The sequence below is a fragment of the Oreochromis niloticus genome, linkage group LG12 (genome assembly GCF_001858045.2).
Source record: "Oreochromis niloticus isolate F11D_XX linkage group LG12, O_niloticus_UMD_NMBU, whole genome shotgun sequence".
NCBI classification, from domain to species: Eukaryota; Metazoa; Chordata; class Actinopteri; order Cichliformes; family Cichlidae; genus Oreochromis; species Oreochromis niloticus.
This window is the reverse complement of record NC_031977.2, coordinates 16,711,352-16,728,453: the sequence shown is the minus strand read 5'-3', so window position 1 is coordinate 16,728,453 and position 17,102 is coordinate 16,711,352. Positions and strand designations below refer to the sequence as shown.

The 17,102-nt window shown below is 36.6% G+C and overlaps 1 protein-coding gene and 1 long non-coding RNA gene across 2 annotated transcripts; both read left to right on the top strand.

Moving 5' to 3' along the window:
- The first annotated feature begins 2,441 nt into the window (after positions 1 to 2,441).
- Positions 2,442 to 6,614, top strand: LOC102080560 (uncharacterized). Its single transcript, XR_003213157.1, has 5 exons — positions 2,442 to 2,586; positions 3,440 to 3,542; positions 3,653 to 3,919; positions 4,067 to 4,161; positions 4,954 to 6,614. It is a non-coding gene; the product is annotated as an uncharacterized LOC102080560 (long non-coding RNA).
- A 6,536-nt stretch (positions 6,615 to 13,150) lies between these two features.
- LOC100704729 (arrestin domain-containing protein 3) lies at positions 13,151 to 15,710 on the top strand. The gene is made up of 6 exons (XM_013264605.3): positions 13,151 to 13,507; positions 13,917 to 13,977; positions 14,107 to 14,251; positions 14,331 to 14,427; positions 14,782 to 15,038; positions 15,145 to 15,710. Exons 1-6 carry the CDS (start codon positions 13,252 to 13,254, stop codon positions 15,400 to 15,402), a joined length of 1,074 nt encoding a protein of 357 aa, XP_013120059.1. The 5' UTR covers positions 13,151 to 13,251; the 3' UTR covers positions 15,403 to 15,710.
- The last annotated feature ends 1,392 nt before the right edge of the window (positions 15,711 to 17,102 follow it).

Sequence of the window (17,102 nt, the reverse complement as noted above, 5' to 3'; positions counted from 1 at the left end):
TCCAGTTTGTCAGAAGAAGGCTATCAATATAAACCAATCTAATTAAATGTTTTTTTTTTAAATTTCTACATAAGAAATAAACTATCTAATGTAAGGAAAGATCCATCAAATAAAAGTAAATAAATAAATTAAATAATAATAAATTAAATAATCGTAAATTACAATCAGTGATATTTCCATTAAAAAAAGTTAATGATACATAAGTTAATATATTGCAGCAACACATCAGGGGTGTTACAGCTTCATAAATATGAATATTTATCAAAATAACAGGATCAACTCATATTTACTAAAAGTAGATTAGTTACTTTCATGTAAAAAACAACAACAAAACAACAACAACATAAAAAGGTGGTTGCGAATATCTCAAATGTAAAAGTAACGGGAGCTGCTTGAATGGAGAATGAAAAGCCACAACTTTAAAATGCTTTCTTTTAATTTCCACGGATCCACGGAGGTCACGGAATATTCGACATGTGACTCCGCCCAATGTCAGGGCGATCCCCCCGGAGTAACGTGTGTGCCTACGCAGTTTTGTTTTTGTTGATTAGAATTTTTTTTCCATTCGGCCATTCACATTTTCTGTCCGATTGCATTTATCGGACGTATTAAACTTTTTCTTTCTTGTAAGACTTGTCTTTAGTTTTGTTGCTCTGCGATGTTCGAGCAGACGATCCGAAATTTCAAAATCAATTTCATCAGGCACGATGGACGAAATAGTTTTTCCAGTGGCGACCAAATCATAGGACACATGTCTTTCGATCTGACAAAGGAAACAAAGATCACTTCAATAACAATGAGGCTGAAGGGAAACGCGAATGTGCACCGGACCGCCGGAGGAGGTGGAGGGAAACGAGGAAACGTTACTCTGCAAGGCTGGACTTCTTCGACTTAAAAGGAGTTATTTTGCAAGAAGACGGGGGTATGCTGTTACTGGTGCTGTTTGGACGCAGTGATACATGGCAAACAAACAGTCACTGTCTTTGTCCTTTTCTTATAGCTACTCGTGGGACAAAACTTCAACTCGGGACACATGTGTATCCGTTCACATGTCAGCTCCCACTATGTATGACCATTTAACCGTGAAACACCCACTAGCGTGTGAAGCGTTTTTTACTCAGGGAGGCATGCTGACAAAAGTCTGTACCCCCTTCCTGATTTCTTAGTTAGTTTTTTCATCAAACAAATTTTAATAGACAATGATAACCTTTAAAAAAATGCTAAATGCATTTCTATTTGTTAAATCATGAATGAACGGTGAATAGCCATGTTATTTTGGCAAGCTGAGTTTAAATTCACGATAAGCACTCAGGCCTGATTACTCCCAGATGTGCTGAATCAAGAAATCACTTAAACAGAACCTGTCTGACAAAGTGAAGCAGGCTAAAAGATTTAAAAACTAAGTCATTCACATCCTTCATCTGCAAATGAAAAGCACAGGTGTCGAACTCCAGGCCTCGAGAGCCGGTGTCCTGCAGGTTTTAGATGTGTCCTTGATCCATCACAGCTGATTTAAATGGCTAAATGACCTCCTCAACATGTCTTGAAGTTCTCCAGAGGCGTGGTAATGAACTAATCATTTGATTCAGGTGTGTTGACCCAGAGTGATATCAAAAACCTGCAGGACACCGACCCTCGAGGCCTGGATTTTGACACCCCTGTATCAGAGCCATGCCCTCATGGGGACGCATGAATGCTGAATGCTGCTCTCTACCATGAAATCCTAAAGAAAAGTGATCCAAAACACACCAGCCAGTTCATCTCTGAATGATTCAAAGAACCCCAAACCAAATAAAAAAAACCACACAAAATGAAGGAGTCCTGACCCAAATTTGATTGAGATGCTTTGGCATGACCTTAATCAGGCTGCTCATGCTTGAAAACCCTCCAGTGTGGCTGAATAAAAATAATTCTGCAAAGAAAGTTGGGACAAAATTCCTCTACCGCAGTGTGAAAAACTCATTGCCAGTTATTGCAAAAAGCTTGATTGCAGTTCTTGTTGCTAAGGGTGGCACAACTGGTTATTAAGGTTTAAGTGACTTTTTCACATAGGGCCAGGTAGGTTTGAATAGCTTTTTTCCCCCCTTAGATCTTCATTAAAACTGCATTTTGTATTTACTTGAGTTATATTTGTCTGCTATTACATTTGATTCCGGATTTGAAAAATGCAAGTGTGACAAATATGCAAAAAGCTAAGAAATCAGGAACTTCAGATTTGACTTAAGTAAAGAGCCACTGTTAAAAATGAAGGAATTTTGGTAGATGTAAGTAAAGAATGGGCCCTTGGTTTTTAAAAACCAAAACCTACAACTTGTGTTGTACTTCAACCTTTTGATTCATTAACATAATGCTTGCTTTTATTGTTTATTGTAAAACTGTTGAATCTGTATGCGCCTGAATCACTTTTTTTCTATCTTTTCTATTATTTTGCATCACAGAAACTTCCCATCGTCCTTTCATGGGGTTCACGGAAAAATAGCATATACCTTGACAGTGGGCATTAATAGACCGTGGCATATGTCCAAGGACTTTGTGACAGAGCTTAACTTTGTAAACCACATTGACACCAACCAGCCAGGGTTGAATGTAAGTGGTGCATTTTCATTGAGGAGTCCTTGTTTTTGTTGCAGTGTCTGCAGTTTCGCTGTAATCAAACTGATATTTCTCACAGGACTCCTTAAGTACACCTTGTTCGACTAATTGTCCCAGGAATCCTTTTAAATGAACCAAAATTTGAAATTACTTACCACACCTATGTTTTTCCTGCATTCACAACTCAATATGCTGACTTTGAAAAAGCTCTGCAACCCCAGGTTTGCTTTGTTGTATTTTCATTCAACCCTATGGGGGCAATTATTGTACAAGAATGATTCAGAGTTGTCTAACTGCATTTAGAGACAATTTACATCTTTAAAATCTGATTGTGTTCCAGTCGTAACCAACACAGACTGAATGACTACTATTATATTTAACCTTGTTTTGTGCTTCAGTTGTTCATGTTCTCAGACGTATTTTTCAAATAAATTAACACAAACCAGACTGCGCACAAGCTCTCACTTCTAATAAATGAATCCCACAGAGGCTCTGAGTAACTGTGGGGGCAAAAGTAATGAATTTAAGATTTTTTGGGCTACTGTAACTATAGCAAATGTTGGATTTGTTTGGAGTTTTATACTGTTCCACCATGCAATGCCAAAGGAACCTGAGCTGCTACTGCAAATATGCAGTGAAACAGAGAATGATGCGATAGCTCCATTTCTTCATATTAATCTAAAGCCATTTTTTGATTGATTTGGTCTGCTGATGCTCATTTTGTGCAACTTTTTATGCATAAGAGTAATAAATAGGTGTTGATTTCTTGTAATCCCAAAAGCAAAACAGTGTAGTATTGGTATATTATGCTTTTCTTTTTTTTTATCAGTGTGTTGTTTTTCTGCAGGCGCCACTCTCAGGTTCAAACAGCGTGACACCGTGTAGCTTGTGATGTAACTCTAGTCCCGTCACTATGACAGTCAGTGTAGCGAAGAAAGCTTTCACCCCTGGTAAGGTTTCCATCCATCAGATAATCATTTTATATGTAAAATCAATAATAATTGTTAAGTTTGAACAATTTCATTGAAGTAACTTGCCACTTTGTCTTTTCTTCCACTAGGTGAAACAGTGAAAATATTTTGTGAATTTAATAACCCTTCATCTAAAACAGCTACTCCGAAGGTGAAGCTGCAACAGAAACAGACTTTCTACACCCACAGTAAGCACAACAGGAAGATGGTTATCAAAAAATTTGGCGTATGTGACAGGAGAACCTGTTGGTGCTCAGGCTACTTATGTACGCACTGAGATCATGCTCGCTATTCCCTCGTCTGCATCTTTAACCATCTCAGATTGCAGCATCCTGGTTGTTGATTACATTATTGAGGTTAGTACCTGTGATGGGTTGTGAAGTCATGGATGTATTGATAATCCAGTTTCCCTCAGCTGTTCAGACAGGTGCAAAAGCCTGTTTGGATCCATTTCTTTTTTATTCATTAAAATCTAATGAGCTTCTGTTTCTTGTTTCCTGCAGGTTAAACTCCACGTTGGAGCATTGGATGAGGTCGTTGTGCTGTTTCCAATCATCCTGTGTGATACCCCTGTGCAAACTTATCCCCCAGTATGATTGTAAGTAAAATGTGTTTCTACTATTACAAGGTAATACTACATGATGCAGAATGGCATGATATTGCATTGTGGGTGGCTTTTTTTCCACTTGTGAGTTTTAAATGTTCACAGCTTAATGTCGATTTAATATTGTATTAAAATGTCTCCCTTTTGGTCAAAATGCAAAACATCGTCTGTGCACCACAGTCCTGACGAATAAGGCAATAACAATAACTCGGGAAAGAAGAATTATGCATTGTCATGAAAAGAAAATCCGTGTTCACAGTACTCAGGGGTTAATCTGACAGAATTCACTGAGGCTGTGCGGAGCATTTACACATTTACTCTTCAGTGTTGTCACGGTATGCTGTGTGTCGATTAGAGAGAGATAAGGACCCATAGTTTCAGAGACAGATGGTAGAGCTTCATAGAAAAAGGTGAGCCATTTATTTGAATTGGTAAAAAGTTCAATAAACAAAATAACAAAGCGCAAAAATTAAGACACAAGAGGGAGCTAGTTAAATAGTTAGAATAGTAACATAATGGTTTGATTCAATCCCTACAAACTGTGAGTTGTTTTTTCTCAACCTAACTGTAAATAAACTCCTCTGGAATTAATTACGAACCAAATTTTAATCTACTCTTTATAGACAAAATTTTTTGAATAGATTTTTTTTTAAAGAAATTAGTGAATGTATTTTATTTCATAACATATAGCACATATACCATGAGAAAAATCTATGACTTTTACCTCAGCATTGACTTACAGAGAGCATGACATTTTCATCAGCCTTTCATTTTTCCTTTGTGCAGCAACACAAGGTGTTTTTGGGGATCCATATGGAGCCACTGCTCTTCCTACATGTGTTACTGTTCATATGCCATTCATATGTTGATGACGTGCAGTTGTACATGTTAATTTCCTCTGATGACCTCAATGCATCTTTCATTTTATCTTAACCCTTTTGTTTTTTACCTGTTTACCTTTTTACTTTAAATGACTCTAACTTAGATACTGTTTGTGCTAGAGACAAATTGTGAACAGTTTACAGTTTCTTTTAGTCTGCTTCACAGTTTACTGATATCTGGTGTATTGTTAATGATACACCAGATATCCCTGTAAAGTGGGATATCTGGTGTATCGTTGAAGCACAAAGCATTCACAAGCTACTGCTGTCTGAACACAGACAGAAAAATCAGCTCTGCCTAGATCTTATCGTGTGCTGATGATGTTTGATGAATGGTTAATGAAGATGATACAGCCTATCACCATTTTTAGTAGGCATAAATAATAATAGGCTGCTTAGCTGTAGGTTCAAGACCCCTGACATGCATCCAAAATGGGGAATTTATATCTTATACAGAGTCTCAGGAAGTGGTTGATGCATTCATCTCAGTTTGGATATTAAAAACCAGTACAGTGACTTTATATTATTATCAGAGCCCGAGTTTGCACAAACACAGAAATCTGGACATTTGAATATCTGGTGACTACAATGGCATCCAGTAGATTGCAGTAATACACTCAAAATCCTTTTAATAGTCAATAGAGCGCCTTTATGCTTGTCCTCTTAGTCCGGCGATGACTTACTCATTTATTAAATCCCACTAAGGCCTCTAAGGTCATCAGGCAGAGGTCTTGTAACAACACTCAGAATAAGATCCAAATCGGGTGCAGGTGGCTTCAGTAACTGTGGTCCTACTCGCTCTTACAGAACTTCAAATATATTCCCACACCTGTGTCAGAAGACTGTGTATATTTGTATGCTTTTATGTGTGTGTATGTGTGTTTACTGATGCTTCTTGTACAGTTTATTACATGTGTGTTATGTGTTTTGAGTGTTATGTTTGATGTACATCAGGTTTATGCTTTATTATCTCAAATTCCACTTTTTTTTAATCATGCCTACAGCCGTCTGTTACCAATTTTCACATGTTATTGTGAATGTATTTGTGTAAGATGTGCTGTACTGCAAAGCTGCCATGGTGCGCCTTGGCTAGACGTGATGTCATGAGTTACAGCGAATATCACTGCATTCGGGTGAAGGTCAATAAGTGTTGGCGTAAGTTTAATAAAATCCTTGACCTTTCCATCTCGGAGAAAATATGTGATGGCTGTCAGAAGTTTAATAAATCATACTACGGAGTTTCTAACACTAAATTTTCATGGAGAGAGCCAGTATAAACTGCAAGACTGGAGGAGAATAGCCAGGTAAAGGATGTTAAAACTGGAAAGTCTTAGAACTGGAAATCTTTCTTTCTATCTACATGATGTGAATAGTCTGTGGCGAAGTTTTTCATCATAGTGACTGAAGAAAAAGGAGACTTGTGTAACAGTGTCTTAGTCCAGTTTTGGACAAATTATCAAATTTATAAATGTACATATACACAAAATATTCTGGCATGCTGCATGTTATATTGTCATCATATGCATTTCGACTGTTTATAAAAATAAAAACAATTAGTAGAATACATATATATGTGTGTGTGTGTGTGTGTGTGTGTGTGTGTGTGTGTGTGCGTTGTATTTCTAACTCAGGAAAAATTCAGACTGCTTTAGACACACTGTTTTAGAACGTTTTTGCTTCTTGGGTCTTTGTGATGCTGGCAAGAAGGGATACTCATAATGTGGTCATCTCAGGAGACAGCCAATCAGAAGAAAGCCTGCTTAAAGGGAGGGTTGCCTACACAGTAGAAAAAATAGATTTTACTGCTTATAAAGATTATTATTTAACTCTGAATTAAGCAAAGGAACTCCAGTACAAAGTTAGAAAAAGAAGCTTGGAATGAGCATAATAGGTCCAGCTCATGGTTGATGTTAAACAAAGATGGACGGGAAACTACAAAAAGTGGCTTAAGAGTCAGGATAAAGTCTGGATGGATTTGATTTGAACGAGCAACTGTATGTCAAATATATGCTTAGAAGGTTTATTGTACCTGCAAATCAACATAATATACTTCTTTTTATTTTATTCTGTCTGATTTCACTCCTTTTTCTTTGAGCAACATTTTCATTTATCGTGACTAGAACAACAACAGTAAACAAAAACAATCATGAAGCCACTCAATTTAAATCGTGGGAATTCAAGTCCAACAAAACAAAAACAAGTTTGTCTCAGGAAAAAGATGTACATGAAACAAAATGTCCAAGTTAAAAAGAACTAGCCTGCATGGTTCACAACTACTACTATTATTAGTATCATGTAGCTTTTATTTTGCCTTTCTTAGGTTTTAGGTAAAGAGCTGACAGGCCACACTGCTTTTAAATGTAGTATTTAGCTCTTAGTGAATTTGCATATCAGCACCAGTGAAATTAACAACAACAACAAAAACTATGCATAAATCAGTACATTTTTAGGGAAGCATGATTTATCACGGTCATTTTGTTTAATTATTAATTAAACCCAAGTATCTATCAGCAAATTCCTTCCTCATCACCTGCTCATAAAACCTCCATCCTCTCCGTCTCACGCATCACTTCATTGTACCGGTAGTACTGAGCAGGATATTATGCCAAATAATATTAAGACCTCCTCAGCAGGATATAACCCACAGAAATAAAAGCAATTCTTTCAACAGTGGTGATTTTCTTACAGGACATATTACAAATGTGCTGTCACAAGACTGCGAAATACACTCAAGACAAACTGTTTATCACTGAGGAAGGTCAGGGTAAATAAGTTGGGGTTTCTTTGGATTTTATTTGTGTTTTTCTTGCATGGTTCATTAACTAGTACAGGGCCATGGTATAGGACCAACATCTGTGCTTTGTGCAGCTAGAAAACTGATGTACTTATTCATATTGAGAAATAAAAAAAAATAGGGGTGGTACATTGTTTTTCATTTTCAAAAGTAACTGTACCTACCTTTTTGAACCCTTGCTTTTTCTATGCATTGTGGTGTATCCATCTTCATATGCTATCAAACTTCTCAAACTATTGTACTGTAACAGTTAAGTCTTTTGCTAAATGATTGCAAGGCAGTGTGATGGCATAATAATAATAAAGTAGGTGAAATGAAAATAACGTAATGCTTTTATAAGGTGTTATAGATCCTTTTTTGGTCTTTCTTTGTCTTTTCTATGTCTTTCATTTTTTTAATTTGTATTACAAAATCATTTTTCTTTTTCTTTGGCCTTTCTGGTATTTTGACAAAACTAGTCTACACGCTAAACATATTCTTACAGTTTACAAAATCAGACCCTGACTGTTGTAAGATGATCTTTTTTTTCCAAGATGTACATGTAATCCTGTCCTATTCAAACTAGTAGCACAAATACAAGGAAGACTTCCTGAATTTGTTTCCTAGTTTGTCGTCCTCATGGTGGAAACGGTCCTTCAGTAAAATTAGCAAACCACAGTGACAAGAGCAATCCAAGAGTCTGATTTATAAGCCTTTCTTTAATGAGAAATGAAAAGCTCTTTAAATGACTGTGTTACTAGTTCCCAGTCAGGCTGCCATGTCTGCCCATTCACCTTTCAAGTCCCTTCACAGCGAGTTTTCTCTGAAATGTATCTGGAAAAACTATTATTACCACAGACTTTAAGGATTAACACTTTCAAGTGTGTTCTCTCTTTTCTGAAAGATGTCCTGTCACTCACCCAGTTTGATTTGTACGTTGTGTGGTCGCATCTCACAAAGAGCTGACATCCTCCTTCAGGGGGAAAGGCTTTGTATGAAGTGGAGGCAAATCTGAGCTGCTTGATGAGAAAAGACAGCAAAGCAAAGGCAGTTCACTCTCATCCTTGGTACCCTTACAAACTGCCAGACAATACACCCCCACTGAGTTTGCTGTAAGGAATATTAATACTGCATGTAACCAATTTGTGATTTTCCTATAAGACTCCACAGCCAAGTTAAGAAGATTTGGCACTCTATAAATAAAACTGAACTGAATTTAAATCACAATAACAGTTGCCTCAAGGTGCTTTATATTGTAATGTGAAGACCCTACAATAATACAAGGTCGAATTTGTTTATATAGCACATTTAAAACAAAAACTGGTGCTGTACATTTAAGAAAATCAAAAGAGATAAAAACATACAAGGAAAACACAGAAAACCCCAACAATTGTATGACCCCCTGAGCAAGCGCTTTGGTGACAGTGGGAAGGAAAAACTCCCTTTTAACAGGAAGAACCCTCGAGCAGAACCAGGCTCAGGGAGGGACAGCCATTGGGGGCGCGACTGATTGAGGTGATTGGAGGAAGACTGCACAAAAGACATGCTGTGGAAAAGAGTCAGAGATTAATAATAAGTAATGATTAAATGCAGAGAGGTGTATAGACACACTGGGAGTGAGAAAGATGACTGAGGAAGATATGAAGATGAAGCTCTTCACATCAGGATCAGTGGCCATGGATGTTGCATGTTGTCCACGCACAATCTGTTATCTCCGTGTTGGTGTTGTTCCTGCATCATCATCAACATTGCAAATGGCCAATGATGTTGTCTGACCTTTCATTTAGCATTAGCCGAGAAGTTAGCTAGTGCATTTGAAAATTATCACTGGCAAACCCACTAGGAACACAAGTAACTTAAATTTTGCTAACAGCAAACGTAACTTGATAATGTACTTATTATATTGTATGAATTATTAAAGAAAACATTTAAAATGCTTATCGCTTGTTCCAGAAGTGAGGCTTTTCTATTGCAGAGCTATGGCATCACAACAGGTAACTTTACAAATCCCTTCCTACATGTTTGAGCCTGAATCTGATCCCACATATGCGAGTAAACACAACAGCAGTATCCTGCAGCAACAAAGATTACAGCCAAAAGTCTCAGCTTAGTAAACGATTCACTCATTACCTGCTTACTGTGGGACATGTGCCTTTTAAAAAAATCTGTTAATAACCAGAGAAATAGTAAATGACATGTTTCTCTGCTTGAACAAAGGCAGACTTAACTAAACGTTGATAACTCGATTTGTAGGAGTCAGCTTGAGTATTTCCGGCGACTATAACACCAAACGACGAGTAGGGAAAACACAACAAAGGCAAGAGGAGAGAGAAAAAATTGGTAGCCCTGTGTTGCAGCACCACCACTGAGCAGGCAATGATCTGGCAGAGAGTGCAGGTTCTTTAAATACTGCAGATTAAATGAGCTGATGGCAAGCATGATCCCAGGAAAAAGCCGAGGAGCCAGCTCACTCCAAACCTGAGAGGAAAAAGAAGCAACGACAGAGAATCTTCTATTGTCCAATTTTACTGAGCCCATGCAAATTATAGTTTTAGTTTCCTGTTCTCTCTGATTTAAAGAAGAGTAAGACTCACATCTAATCTTTTTCCACCACAGGTCCATCTGTATGTGAATTATGCCTCAGGGCCAGAGATCAAATTGGCCATAGTTAAATTTCACTTTTAAAAAATGATCAAGGCTGTCCTTTTTTTCTGTTTAAACTCATGTTAAAATAGAAAATACCTAATCTCAGTACACTCTTTCAGAGAATCTTTCAGAGATTGTCTAAAGATTGTGATACCAATAGACTACATTGTAAATAGTAAACAAAAGAATTATGTTTTGAAACAGCATGACCTGCATTATTTTCAGGCTTTGAGTGTCTGTTTATGTTTATGTGTATGTGGTCCTGGAGATATGTAGCTGGAATGATTGTAGCTCAAATTGTTCGCTAATGGGAGGTCAGTGGTTTGAACTTCCTTCAGTGCAGTATACTAATTACAATTTATGTCAAATAAATGACTTCACTGGAAGGAAACTTCTCTAAGTGGTCTGTAGTTCAACAACTTCCACGTTATCTGGGACTAGCTGCCATGGTGAATTAAGCTCACGAGCAGCGCCAGAGTGCTGCTCTCACTCGAACAAATAAAGAATTTTGCATCATATATATATATATATATAAATATATATGTATATATATATATATATATATATATATATATATATATATATATATATATATATATATATATATATATATATATATACATATTTAAAAAAAAAAACTAATTTAAGAAAAAATGAGGTCAAATGTTGATACTGAGTCAACCTAAAGAAACATAAAGAAAAATTTCTGGTCAACATTTTCTCCAAGCCAACGTTAGAGGCTGGTGGGGATTTGGGATTTGCTCCTAGGTAGGTAGGTTGCTTCTTTTTGTTCCAGATAAAAATGGTTAATGCTCAGTTGCTATTAACATTATTTATGGAGAGCTTGTCTCAACCAATTAACAGAAACATTCTTTTATTATTATCTCAATGATGTCACCCCCTTAGGGTCCATCATATGCAGACTTTTAGAACCATTTGAATTAGTGCTAGCATTAGGGTGATCGAATGTAGTATTTGCATAAATTAAATAACACACACAAGCTTCAACTAAAATTTGATGCCCGTGTGTGTTATCAGACTAGTTGAGCTTGCTGTTGTGCTACTGTGCCCTAGTTGTAAATATGCTGCAGCCCATCTTATTTCCCATAGAGGGCAGCAGTGTGCAGGTTTAAAGGGTGAAGAGGTACAATTTAGCAGTTTACCTCTTACCCAGAGACATAGAACTCTGGGCCCTGTACATGAGCAATCTCTGTGTGCCAATTTCCTTTCATGATCCATAACTAACAACTAACATAACAAATAATTAAGATGAAAAGTGTGCAACAATCTGCAGTGGTCATTAGGGTAGACAGAAATGCCATCTCCTGTATTACATGTAATGAAAAATATATATTGGTATGTTGGTGTGGTTTTAAAATTCCCTCATGTTTCTCAGCATCCTGTAGTCTGCAATTACTTGCTGAAATCAAATATACAGGATCAATATTAGTCTCTTTACAAGTTTAATACAGGATTAATATTAATATTCACAACCTGCTGACATCCTCATACTACATTCAAACTGTCAGAGGACAAACCACATCATCAAGGCACACCACAATAATTTAAAATAATATAGTTATATTGATGTGAAAGTTCAATGATGTTTGCATCAAATTAGGTGTGTGATATGTGCAATGAAATTGCATGCAATATAATAAGTAGTAGACTCAACTGTCATGTGCTACGATAGGTTGATTTTAGTCCAGGAAGCATTAGAAGAAAACACAGTTCAAATGTATTTATCATGTCTTTTGTAAAAAGACAAGACCTTAAAAAAATCTCAAATACGAAGAATAATGATTTTATTTTGGCTACACTCTGTAACACTACATTTAAATGCTTTACATGAATATGGATATATTTCCCTGGAATATTTCCACTGTGTTTAGTCACATGATCCCTGCTTGATACTCAAAGGTTTGACACACCCACAACAGGTGATTTAGGAGTATCACGCGCTACCACGTGCTGTGTGAGTAATGCTGTTTATGTGTACACATGGTAACAGTGAGCTCATTTAGGAAACTGCATTATTTCAATTTCATCATTCATTCACTTACAGAAGCAGCATGCTCCTATATATTATTTACACCATATTTCTTTCCAAAAACATTTCTATAGCGGCCTTCGGAAGGTCTTCATATGCCTGTCTCCGGACAGATTTTGTCAGCCTGGTAGAAGAGCGTTTTTGCCAGATCCACTCACACAACTTTTCAGGTTTTTAGTTGAGATTAACTCCAGGCCAAGTTTGAATGTGTTAGGTGAGATACTTCATACAGCTCAGACTAGACAGATTACAGTTCATGTAAAAAATAAACAAACAAGCAAACAGACATAGTTCAAGAGTAGAGGGCTGGGCAGGCTTTCCCAAAGAAGACCATCTGTGTAGCTGGAGTGGCTGATGAATAGAAACAAACAGGTGAACATGAGAACATGAGTGTGGCCAGATTTGTCCAATGGGCTTGACCACAGACTAATTAATGAGGATTTTATATTTATTTATTTTTAATAGCCTTACATTTAGATGCACTTTCCTTTAAGTAAATATTTAATATTTCCCCAGTTCAATCACATGATCATATATATTGCTCAAAGTTTTACAACAATCCCACAACAGGTGGTCCGGGAGAACCACGTGCTAGCACTTATTTAGGTCCCTGTGGTTTAATTATTACCAAAGCTCTTTGTAAGATGACTCTCGTCATGAGATATAAAACCTCGCTGCTCACACTTAGCTGGCACTTGCTGTTTTCGTAGCACTGTGCAGCGTTTGACAGCATTATGCCAAATATTATTAAGAGCTTTTTAGTGGGATATGATCCCATTAACAAAAGCAATACTTTTGTTAGTGGCGATTATATTACAGGACAAATTACACTGGAGTTGTCACAGGAATGCAAAATACAGTCACTCTTTGTAAAGCTGAAGGGAAAGGCGGAAGTCTTATGGAGAGAATACGATGGAAAAACCGTCATAACCTATCACAGCAAAGACAAATACTTCACCATCAAGCAGTTTGTCATTCAGGAATCTCAGGGTAAGTACGCTTATGTCTTTCAATGGATTAATCACCTGTAATCATATTTTTTTTCTTGCAACTTTAATTACTGTGCAAGTCAACTCCCAATTATTTTTTTAAACCATGTAGTACTGTGGCTTTTGTTTTTCTTCCTTTTTTTTTCTTTCCATTACACGAGAGGATTTTTGTCTGTTAGTAATGAACAATAATAAGTGAATCTGAAGTGTCAAAATTTCAATTGGCATCTGTCTCTAAACTTATTCAGGCACACAAATAATGCCAGATCATTTTCTCCTGCACTACCTTCCCCCTAATCCTTGAAAGTAACAAACTAAGTGTTTAAATAAGAAAACCGAAAAGGCTAGTCCAAGAGTGTCCTAAATCGGAAATGAAAGCTACATTAAGTGACTGTTTTATTACTTCACAGGTAATACTGTAATTCCCCCAGGCTGCCATGTCTACCCATTCACCTTTCAGATCCCAGCACAGTGAGTTTTCTCTAAGTTAGTTCTTAAAAAACTATCATTATGAGGATAAGCACTCGAGTGTTTTCAATTTTTCCTTAAATGATATCCTGGCACTCACCCATTTGTTAATAGTATTGTCCTGTCTTACAGAGAGCTGCCGTCCTCCTTCAGGGGCTCATGTGGAAAGATTGTGTACAGATTGGAGGCAAATCTGAGCCGCTCAATGAGAAAAGACAGCAAAGCAAAGGCAGAGTTCACTCTCATCCACAAAGAAAACCTTGATCGAGAGCTTATGGTACCCTTACAAACTGCCATATTTTACACTCCCGCAAGAATTAACACTGCATGTACCTAAATTGTGATTTTCTTCTCAGACTCCACAGCAAGATATGACTGATAAGAAGATGAACCTCTTCACATCAGGATCAGTGGCCATGGATGTAAGCATTCCAAAAACAGCCTTCCTCCAAGGTAATTATGAATTGTGTGCAATCTTACGTTACTGAAATATACATTCACTGCCTGGAAAAACAAACAAAACAGAACAAAAAAACCTGCTAATGGATTTTTTTATGACTGAAGATAAACTATAATGACAGATAAGGCATGTAGTGCACATGTTGGTGAAATGTGTTATATTTTTGCAGAAATATAGAAAATCTTAAAACTTTTGCGAACTCATTCCTGCAAAGATCAAACAGATGATGACATAACTTAAACTCCTAAACGTTTGCAATACTGAAATCCACAGCTTTGTATGCAGCATAACATCAATGTAATTGTGTTGTAGGACAGAACTTTAACCTGATGTTGTTGTTTTTCCAGGAGAAGACATAAAGGTCGTGGCTTCAGTTCAGAACAAATCCTCTCGTGACATTAAACTCAAGTACTGTCTGTACAGAAAGTACAGCTACTTTGCAAGTAAGAAAAGGAAACTTGAAACAAAAGACATCCTGAAAGAGGAGGGTGAAGCCATCCCACAATCTGCAGGTCAGACAGTCACCAAGATCATCACCGTCCCTTCCACCGAGACTGCCTCAGTCCTAAACTGCAACATCATCAAAGTAGAGTACAGACTCCGGGTGAGTAGGCCTATTTTATCTTCCTGAAAGTATTTCCCAAGCCTTGTTAACATCTTTATTTAATCAAGTGTGCATTACGAGTCTAATAAGCACTGACTCTTTCTAGGTCCATCTGGATGTGAAGTATGCTTCAAACCCAGAGATCAAGTTCCCCATAGTCATCCTGCCTGCTTTAGAGGGGTCTGATAAGCAGCAGTCATCTGACTATTCAGCCAGTGGATTTGAAGCATCTTCAAACTCTGACTTTCCAGAAGGGGCAAGCTTTCTACAAAATCCAGCTGCCCCTGGAGTTGATGGCTTACCACCTTCCTATGAGACATATGACATGTACCCCTCCCTGAACAGTTCAGACAGAAAGTCCTAGAAGCTCGGCTACAGATTTGGAGGCTTTTTATTTCTGATTCTGATTTACACAATACAGTACAATACTACTTTATTTGTATGGCACATTTAAAACCAGCGGTACACCAAAGTGCTTTACAGTAATACAATAATTTAGAGAAAGACACATTAACAGGGAATAAATACACCAACAGGTGGAGAGCACTAATTAGCCGCAGCACAGTGAAAATATGTAAAAGAAAATACCAACACAACTCAACTAAGAGATTATTCAGCAATAAAATAGAATAAAATGATTAAAACTACATAAAAGAACATTTGCAGGATACAGACACTAACTAGGGAAATTCGGGAAATTTAAATATTCTGAATAACTCAAGGAAGTACTATGATGTGTTACAGAGATGATATGATATCTATAAAAATCATTGTATATAGCCAACTATAAAAAACATTTATTCCAGATATTACTTAGTGCATCAGAGAAAATGTATATTTTCATATTCATTTGTTTTATCAGTGTGATTATAGAAGATTTCCATGACCGATGTGTGATTTGATAAATTTTTACCAGATGGATTTTTAAATATCAAATCTTTGCCACTCAGTGCATAAATATTTTTATTGCTGTGGAGTAGAACAGGACCAGCAGGAGCAGATTCTGTGAATCAATAAAATACACTCATTGAATATAATTAATTAAAATTATAATATTTTTAATATTAGTTTTTTAAACTTTGAAAAAAGATGCATTTGAGCTTTTTTGTTTTTTTGTGCTCTAATGTTTTGTTGGGAAATACTCTGCAATTTTTATCTTGAACGGTACTATTGAAGTACATTTTACTTACTTACTTGCTTAAGATATTAATTTCACTTCCAGTATGTTTTGAAGCATCGTTGCATTTGTATTTTTAAGTTTTTCTGTTGTATTCAGACAAAATAAAAGTTTTTTTTTTGACTGATCCTTTTATGTGGTCTACAGCACTCAGCTTTATACACAGTGCTAATTTGTTCTAAATATATGGATTTATAAATTCCACTTTACATGCTGCGGTATATTGATGCTGATGGATATTGAGGTTTAAGAAAAAATCTGTTTGTACTGTTTGCACTGTTCTTCAAGGACTGCTTATGGGAAACTGATAAAACTATAACAGCCTATAACAGTAATCCTAATCGAGATTGTTTCTGACACATCCACATGTAAACATACTTAGTAAATATACTTAACCCAAAAAATGGGCCTTAGTGTATTACCAGTGTGGAATAAAAAAGAATGGGTGTGTATGTAAACAGGTGTACGTATTATGTATTATTAAAGTCCTTTGAGTGATGAATAAGACTAAAGGTTTTTACAAAGCACTTTGAAGCTCTGCTCGGGGATGTCTTCACATGACTGTCTGGACAGACTTTGCTAACAGCAGCACCACATCTGTGCTAGATACAAACTCAGAGCTGGTGTATAGCATTTCAATTAAAAAAAAACTAAACAAAAGTATATCTCAACATTTGCGATATGAGCTGTGCAGGGCTTCCAAAAGAAGACAACTCTTACATTACTGAAATATGCATTTGCTTCAAAAGATTATTCTAACAGTGTATTGCAGTGATTAAAAAAATAAAATACTGCAATACTGCAATACACGATCTTACAAGTCAAGGTCATTTTGCAGATGGAATTTTTTTATAGCTAAAGATATGATAATAAGAGATTAGGCAGAT

What these genes read in the sequence shown, in the direction of transcription:
- LOC100704729 (XM_013264605.3), top strand. Translation starts at nt 13,252, where the DNA reads ATGCCAAATATTATTAAGAGCTTTTTAGTGGGATATGATCCCATTAAC. An exon ending in ACCTTGATCGAGAGCTTATG is followed by an intron (nt 14,252 to 14,330) that starts GTACCCTTACAA and finishes TTTTCTTCTCAG; the next exon opens with ACTCCACAGCAAGATATGAC. An exon ending in AAGTAGAGTACAGACTCCGG is followed by an intron (nt 15,039 to 15,144) that starts GTGAGTAGGCCT and finishes GACTCTTTCTAG; the next exon opens with GTCCATCTGGATGTGAAGTA.